A 9,359-nucleotide genomic window follows, 5' to 3' on the forward strand; every position below is an offset into this window, starting at 1 on the left:
TCTATCAGGGCTTTAGCTTTCCTAACCTGATCCCTGGCTGCTTGAACAATTTCTCTGTATTCCTCCCAGGCTACCTGTCCTTGCTTCCACCCTCTGTAGGCTTCCTTTCTGTGTTTGAGTTTGTCCAGGAGCTCCTTGTTCATCCATGCAGGCCTCCTGGCGTTTTTGCCTGTCTTCCTCTTTGTTGGGATGCATCGCTCCTGAGCTTGGAGGAGGTGATCCCTGAACATTAACCAGCTTTCTTGGAGCCCTCTTCCCTCCAGGGCTTTATCCCACAGTACTCTGCATGTCCTGTTCCCTCCCACTTACCCTATGCAGGGGCCAAGCACAATCTAGCTCCTCTCTGAGAGCAAAAGAAGGACATATATGTGGCACCATTATGAGTATCTGTACAGACAACTGCACTGGATTACTTCTGGAAGTCCCTTCCAGCCTATGTGATTCTATCATTCCTCATCACTGACCATTTTGTATGATGATGATGTCTAGTGACCTATTCAGATGACCTCAACGAAATCAACTCTTTTGAGGCTGGGACTTAAGTCCAGACCCATAAAAATGGCATCTGTTTTCCAACAAAATAAGAGGAGGTCTGCATCTAAATACTGTGAACTAGAGTTCACAGTGAAAACCTTCCACTGATTTTTGTTCTAGCCCATTCACAGAGTGCTTTCCCCTCCAGAGCTTATTTTGCAATTACTAAATAACAGAAGGGAAACATACCTGAATCACTGGTTGTGCAGCTCTGTCCCACGTTTTCATTCAAGTTACTGACACTTCCATCTCCTGTGGAGACATCTGACTCTAAATGAAAACCACAAACAAATGTACTATAGTAAATTTGCTATACAAATATGAATAGCAAAAGCATATTGTTTGCTCTCTCCCGAAGTTGTTAAAACAGGCTAGACAAATGTCTGGCAGGGATGGCTGAGGTATAATTTCCTTTATTAAACTTTTTCTTAGGTAAAGAAAAAAACAGAACAATATAATTAATTTTCTTATGGAAGAAAATATGGAGTGGAAGATGAAAATCCAAAACATAGCAGAAGTAAGGCAATGTGGATCATGATTTATTGTCAGGCAGCTATGTTTTGTTTGCTTGAAAGCAAGGGTCCAGACATGACCGTCTGCATGATCCTCTCTAGTCCTATTTTACTGTATCTTTTCAGAGGGGTGAAAAGCCAAAAAAAAAAAAAAAGGAAGAAAAACATGTTGGTCTACTGGATACACAGCACTGCTGGCAAACTGAAAACATTCTCTTTTACTCCCTGTAAGTCATGTGAGTTATATTTGTAGTAGAAGAAAATCAAAACCAGAACTGTGATTTTTAAAAAAAAAAAAAAAAAAAAAGGGTTTCTTTATGTAACATGAAAACAGTAAGCCACAGTTCCCAGGTAAATAAAAGCAGAGAGCAATTATTAAATCTTCCAAACTGTTTGCAAGTAAAAGCAGAGACCGATAATCCCGTTACACCCAATAAAAGACTTGGACACTGCCACAGAAATCTGGCAAGTTTAGAGTAGCTATTCTAATGTTAAGCTCTCCCTCTGCTGGGCAATCAATGTATTACACTGACTTTTTTTCAGTCACAAGTGTAATTTATATCGCTAGATTTTCCAAAACTCAGTCCTTTTAATATCTAAACAGATACACAGTTCTGGAAAAATCTGCTGCAAACAGCCTCACCCTGCACTGTCAGCTTACCTGCAGCACTCTGCAACTGAGCGCATAGTGTGCATAAGAAATCAGTCAGAATAATAGCATTGACCTATGTTTTGCTTAATTATCTTGTGAACTTGTGTCCTATCAAGTTTGTCATAGTTTTTTTCCCAGTGAATATCCCATTATGGTCCATATCCATATTGTCCCCAACTTATTGTCCCCAACAAATAATTCATAAAGCAAAATAGATGCTGTGAATGAGAGTTTAGAACTGAATGGAAATTTTAGTGTCTTAAAATGGTACTCCTGAAATATACAATACAAAATCTTGGTAACTGAGGTGGAAATTAAACCTAGTCTGCGTTGAGTAAAAATATGAAGCTTTGGCTTTCCTTTATGCAAGTTTTGGTCTCCTTGAAAGGTGAATGAATAACAAACAAAACTGCTGTTTCACAGAACAAGTATAATACAGACAACTGAAATGAAGCTACCTTAGCTATGACTAGGAGTCAGGTATTTGTTTAAGTCTTTTAGTTTTTCTAACATAACCATGAAAAGTGATGCAAACATCTGTCTTGCTGTCCTACAGTTTTCATAATTTACTCCATATAGACCTCAGAATCTGATCCAACTATGAATCACCACCATCTGTAGGAAGTGTTATGATGGGCAAGGGCATCAAAGATGTTAAGCACCTAAATTAAAAGCATAGTCTCCCAGAAATCAATGCAATCAACAGAAAGGCAGTTAAAAGATATATTCACAGCAGAAGCCTGATTTATATAAAATTTCCCTATTATTATATAATAGCATGCATTTGATATCACATGAAAAGACAGCATTGTCCTGAAAAAAGAAGAAAACCTCACCAGTTATAATCCATGTTCAAAGACCTGCGACAAACTATTAAGTAGCATTAGTGGGAATTCCAGCTACAAAGATGACACTGCTATCTCTCGTATTTACTTTCTAGGAATCTATGCGGATAGGAAAGATAGAATAAAATTAAAATTCTATGTATCTATTCCATGTGATCTCCCATCTAAAATGACCTACTGAAAGATGTATATGCAGCAGAGAATATGCATTCACAAAGTGTTTTGTACATAATCATCTGAATTACAATGTGCAGCATGCATTCTAAAATAATCTCTCAACAGAAAATGTCAGTGGTGAAGTGAAATGCAAAACACTTATCTGCCAAATGAAAGGTATATAGAATAATGTTCTCCTTTTTCAACTGTGGCAACTTTCTTGAATTATTTGAAAAGAAAATAAAAAAAACCCAGCAAGCCTTTCCAAAACAATGAAGATAAAAGAGTTGATATTCTAACAGCTGTTTTCACCACTTTCACTAGTCTTCCTTTACAGTGCTACTTGCACATATTCCACAGAAAGATTAGTCAGTGCAAAGTGACTGAAAATAAGTAAGTATAAAGACAATGGAATGCAACGAAAAAAATAATGGATCTATGCAATATTAATTAAAAAAGTCTTTCTTTCCTGTCCTGTGCTACATTATGTCATAGAATCATTAAGGTTGGAAGAGACCTCTAAGATCATCGAGTCCAACCGTCAACCCAACACCACCATGCCCACTAAACTATGTCCCTAAGCGCCTCATCTACCCGTCTTTTAAATACCTCCAGGGATGGTGACTCAACCACTTCCCTGGGCAGCCTGTTCCAATGTTTAACCACTCTTTCAGTAAAGAAATTTTTCCTCACATCCAATCTAAACCTCCCCTGGCGCAACTTGAGGCCATTTCCTCTCGTCCTTTCGCCAGTTACTTGTGAGAAGAGACCGACACCCACCTCGCTACAGCCTCCTTTCAGGTAGTTGTAGAGCACGATGAGATCTCCCCTCAGCCTCCTTTTCTCCAGGCTAAACAACCCCAGTTCCCTCAGCCGCTCCTCATAAGACTTGTTCTCCAGACCCCTCACCAGCCTTGTTGCCCTTCTCTGGACACGCTCTAACACCTCAACGTCCTTCTTGTAGTGAGGGGCCCAAAACTGAACACAGTATTCAAGGTGCGGCCTCACCAGTGCCGAGTACAGGGGCACGATCACTTCCCTACTCCTGCTGGCCACACTATGACACACAAATGTCATAGAATAAGTTTCAAACATTGGAAAATATAAATGAAGGACCGAAATATAAACAGGCTATTAAAATCGGTCCTAGTTTCAAATTAATGGGCAGTTTTTCTAATCTGAAGCATTAAGGGACATTTTGTGAGACATTATTGAAATCTCCAGTTAATTACAGTGTAATTATTTGTTCCAATCAACTTTTTTTTATGAAACAGGCCTTGAAAAACAGAGCTGCTACTTATTTAAATTGTTGTTTATACAGGTAACTGTAGCCTTAAACCAAGTGTTTCACTTCTGACCTTGCAGACTTACTGCTTTTGTGTTGTTTTTTGTGTGTGCAGTTTCTTATCTGTGTTTTTGCATGCACAATTTCTCTCTAGTTTTCTCTTAGGCTAAATGATCTATTTCTACTTTGTCTTTATGACCCTACTGCCCTCATACCTCCTGACTCCCTCTGTCTCAGCTACTCCAGTAAAAGGATTGGAGGAGGCTTTAGATACAATGCAAATTGCAGTAATTTCAAGTGACTTGAAAAAGCTTCTTTCTCCTTGAAATTTGTCCTTCTCAATACATGAAAGAATGGTGGGAGTGTACTGCAAAACTGACAACACTTGACAGCATCAAATTGCAAATTAGGTGGGTTCCCAGCCTACTTGGAAGTAGACTCTGGGCTCCAGTTGTATTTTCAGCTGCCTGGTCTAAAAATACAGTCTTACGAGATCATGAGAAAGGATGGAAATGGAAAAAGACTTGAATGCAGTTAAGTCTGTGTGTATAAGTGCATAGAGATCAAAGCTTACTGCACAGCAAGATGGCTGAATGTGAGCCAGTTCCTCTACAGCCATCTTCATGCAGCACTGTTTCCTGGCAGCCCTTGCTACACTGCATCTACACTGCTGGTTTAGTTCAACTCAGAAGTGCACGTTTACAGTGAATCTGTCAATTGTCCCCACTTACGCTACTTTGGTTCTTATCACAGAGCTGGTTTGGATCACAAGAAATGAACTCCTGTCAGCTGAAACCAAATGAGATGTGTTCCAGCCACTTGCAGGCATACAGTCCACACCAGACTGAAGTCAATCTGAACCAAACTGCCAGAATTCGTGTAGTATGTACACCCTTAGCACCATTTCACTGAACAGATCCGCTCAACTGCACAAACTGCTAATACCCACTGTCTGTTAACTTCAGTACAGTTCAGTGCTGAGGAGACCACAGTTTTCAGGCTAGAATTAGCTTGTGACAGGCTAGTCAATAGCTAATAGATCTAGTTATCTGTAACCCTCAACCTGACAAGAGTCAGGTAAAAGATCAGGCTAACAGCAATGAAAACCTACCCTCAGTGAGGCTACAATTAAGAGCCTTAGCCTTGCCCCAAGAGGATCCTAACTAAGAGTGAGGATAACTCAGTCTGATCCATTCTGAATCATCATTAAATATTTGGCACCTCTTCTTTATACTGCCAAATTATGTTCTAATCCCAGGAAACCAAGCTGATATTTTTGCTGTAGTTAACAATTCACCACTTGCTACAAAACATTGTGATATGCTGTTAATATCATGCTAAATGAGAAATAGGCTACTACTGTTGCACACTGAAAGGCTGCAGTTTTCAGAGCCAATTTTTTTTTATTTATTTATTCATTTTTAATAAAAAAGAGCAGCCTTAGCTATCTTACTCCTTTGGCTGAGTAAGCCCACTAAAATAATTTCAGACATGATTTATCTCAGTTATAACTATTGTTTGAGCTCCATCTGAACTCGTAACATATATGAATGGTTCCTTAATCACACAGCATATGTTTGAATCGCTGGTTCCCAGCTATGTGTGGGAATTGTTGCTGGTAATTGCTGTTGCTCATAACCAACTCCCAAGGCACATTTTTAAAAGTGGATCCCTATGAACAACAGGCCACAATTTCTAAAAATTTGTACTAAAAAAATGTACTTCCGAGCATGTGATGTAAGTGACAATGGTTGGTTGATGCTCTGTAAATATAAATCCTTAAAATAAACAGAAAAATTACTTGTTGGACAGCACTAAAGGACTCACCAAAACAAAAAATATTTTCCCAATATAGAATTACCAGCCTTCTAGAAAGAAGTACTTAATACGGCTGCAGTTATAGTGGTACAGAAACTTTCCTCTTGATTTAAACTTTGTCAACACTGGGAGGAATTGTCAATGTAAACCTAATGTTTTCATTGGATAGTATAAACCTACTATGAATAGGTCTGAAATAAAGTATTCATTTAATAATATTAATATTTTTAATTAACAATATAAATATGTTTGAAAATTTCTAATTTCCTCACACAGTAAATTAAAAAATAATGCAAAGTTGTTAAAAGTGCTGTTTAAGAGGAAAGGAAGATCATTAATGTTGCTTAATTATAAGAAAATCAAGCAGCCCATAGTAGATAAAACATCATCACTACAACTAGGATATAGAAAATGTTTACATGAAGGCTGCACATATATTTTTTGGCCATGTCTTCCTAAGCCATTCTGTACTGTGCTAGCAAATTTGTTTCTGAACCAGCTCTTACCTTTCAGATTAATCAGTTCAAGTATGACAACATATTCTTGTCCTAGAGCAACTCTTTGAACTGAACAAATTTGTAATCTGACCCTTAAAATTGCTACTGCTGTTAATTCATAAGAAGAAATGGAATTTACTGCTTCCAAAAAAAAAAAAATCAAGATTTACTTTTTCCATTCTTTCCCTTCACCTCTACAGTACCATATGTTCCTGAACTTTTCAGCAAGATGCTCCAAGAACTCTCAGTTACTTGCAGTTACTAAAGTTTAACTGGTACCAGCACAAAATACCAGTTAGTGGACATACCTGAAACTATAGAATTCTTTCCAATAGAAGTTTCCGATACACTGTTCTCACTGCTGAAACTATCATTCACATTTTCTTGCTGTTTCAGATCCTCCACTGTGGCATATCCTGGTTGGCTTGTAACTTCCGTTTCTTCATTTGTACTGTTCTTCATCTCATTTTGTCTATTCTCTGTTCCTAGAAAATAAATAGAAATTCCATGGCACTATAAAACATTTAATGTCTTTCAGTGTGGAGCACAGAAAACATAAAACTAACCTGTATTCATCATACACATAACGGCATAACATATGGTCTTGGCTTAAACGTTACAGTTTGGAATTTTGATGTTTTTATAAATATTTATTAAGAAAGTTGTTGGTTATAAATCTCAAATATTTGTGGTCACTATAAAGATCTGAAAATTGAATTTGTGGATTAGACCACATTTCCTACCTCCTCAATTGCATTGGTCCTGTAAGCTCATAAATGGATGTACCTTAGAGCAGGACTTCAAAACTTGCCCATAAAACAAAACACCCGAGAGAGCTTTCACAAAATGTTTTCCCTCCTTCCACTTCTTTGTCTTATTTCACATATGGAAATAATTTCTCTTTGACTTCTCTGTTCTTTTATTTTTATTAGACATGTAGAACTAGGCATGCTCTAAAGGCAAAAAATGCTGTCCAATAAATTATAAACATTTTTTACAAAAGCTGTGTAAGACTGCATTCTAAGGTTTTCCAGATTTGGAACTCAATTGCTCTGCAATTAAAAATTAAATTTAAAGAAATTAATAGATTTAATTTATTTCAAGATTTGTATTTCTCAATTTCTATGTGTAGGTGTCTGCTAGTAACAGTGTATTTTACTGTAACAAATCATTGGGGATCAACCTGGAGTGATAAAATGTAGCACCACTCTTCTTCTTCCAAGGTACCCAATGAACCTGTTCTTAGTGTTTCCTGACACTTTATCAGTATCATGAAAAGTTATCCACACCTTTTATCAGTGGATGCTACAGCAATCATACACTTTACATATCTACACACATACAGGACTGTGTACCTGGAAAATTGCTTATCCTCTGGTAAGAGCAACACAATCTATGCTTTATGTATTTATCTGTACAGTTTTTTTAGGGCTTGCATTGCCCAAGATTACTAAGAAACTGTGGAATAAATGCATTCATTCAGTATTGCATCAAACAACTGAATTAAACTTGAAGGTTTACCCTATATGGTCTGCACTATACTGAAAATTCAGAACTGCAAAGTTTGAAAAGAATTGAAAATAAAAATACGAAGAGAATTTTAATAATTTGCATATTTGCTACATATTTATTACTTTGTTTACCTTACTGATAGCAAAATAACAAAGACAAGAATTTAAACCCGAGAAAGCTGCAATGCAAAATGAAAATTAGGACCACAGCAGCTGCTGAGCTATTCCCAGCATCTGACTTTCACTCAGAACTATCTTCTGAGGCTCTAACTTGGTTGGTCTTGTCCTGCAGACTGGAACACTCAACCACCTTTGAATTGCACGCTCAAATATGGCAGCTGCTTATCTGTGTCTAGCAGAAGACAAGTTGATTCCTGTCCTCAACTGGAAGAGACACTTTCACGCCCCTCTTATCCCAATCTTAATGCATTGTCCCATGGGCAGCAACTAAAAGTACAGCGACATAGTTCTGGTGAGCTCCTCAAGCAAGAAGGCTGAAGCTGCTAAATGGGAAATCTGTTAAAAAAACTTTAGTCTCAAAAATCTTATAAAACATATGTGGAGCCCAGTAAAAAATGAGTGATAGAGTACTTGGGGGCTGCTTCCTTCTTCATATTTTAAGATCCAGGGGAGCACTGGGATAATTTTACAACATCATAATAATTTTACAGGAATAAAAAGTAGTAGCCAAAAACTTACATCTCTTTTAGTTTCATTTCTGTAAATAATCTCTTTACTAGTTTATTCTATTATTTATAGTAAATTTTATACAATGTCTTGAGACTTATGAATGCCTTATCCCCAAGGAGACATACTGCAGTGTACTTTAAAGTGACGCATATATTTGTACACCATTCTATAAAGGAAACACTAATTCTTGTGTTGAAGGAGAAATCCAGAAAAGGTTTGTTTTGTTTGTTCAAATTAATCTTCAGAATATTTTTTATGAACGATTATAAAAACATCACATTGAAATCCAGTGGGTTATAAAAGGTAATGATTCAGTTTAATTACAACTACATACATATTATTGTATTTCTGATATTGCTTAATAAGGATTTTTAGCGTTTAAGAATCTATTGAATAAGCTGTTAAATAACTTGATTTTGAAATCCCTGGACAAGTGAAAGCATTAGTCTCAGTGTCACAGCAAAACAAATACAGTGAGAACCCTGCATTGTTTCCTAAGTAACGGTACAAAAAAAGAGATATTAAAAAACCACACATTAGTACTAGTGAAATAAGATGACTACCTTCTGTATTTCCGCTTAAATCATCTGCAAGGCCTCCATGTTGGGTTTCACGCAGAGCAATCAAAAAAGGAGAGAACCAATCTTTCTTCTGCACAATTCTGCTCAATAGCTCCCTTGCACCATCTCTGTTCCCACGATTGTCAGTAACAGTGTGGATCTGGTGAAAATAAGAAAAAAACCCAAACCCGATCCTGAGACAGACTTTGGAAATGGTTCAAGGAAGTTAGTAAGAATAGTATAGGCACAAAAGCATTTCCCTGTCATCATTAAAATATATTTAAAAATAAAGATATAAA

The 9,359-nt window shown here is 37.0% G+C and overlaps 1 protein-coding gene across 1 annotated transcript in view; it reads right to left on the reverse strand.

Moving 5' to 3' along the window:
- IFIH1 (interferon induced with helicase C domain 1) overlaps nt 1-9,359 on the reverse strand; it is a 31,149-nt gene that overhangs the window by 19,967 nt on the left and 1,823 nt on the right. The window contains exons 2-4 of the mRNA XM_009325388.1: nt 9,064-9,220; nt 6,608-6,784; nt 724-804 (exon numbers count right to left, since the gene is read on the reverse strand). Of these exons, the coding sequence (XP_009323663.1) occupies nt 724-804; nt 6,608-6,784; nt 9,064-9,220 (415 nt within the window). The remainder of the gene's footprint in view (nt 1-723; nt 805-6,607; nt 6,785-9,063; nt 9,221-9,359) is intronic.

This window comes from Pygoscelis adeliae, unplaced genomic scaffold (assembly GCF_000699105.1).
Source record: "Pygoscelis adeliae isolate BGI_AS28 unplaced genomic scaffold, ASM69910v1 Scaffold106, whole genome shotgun sequence".
Lineage (NCBI taxonomy): Eukaryota > Metazoa > Chordata > Aves > Sphenisciformes > Spheniscidae > Pygoscelis > Pygoscelis adeliae.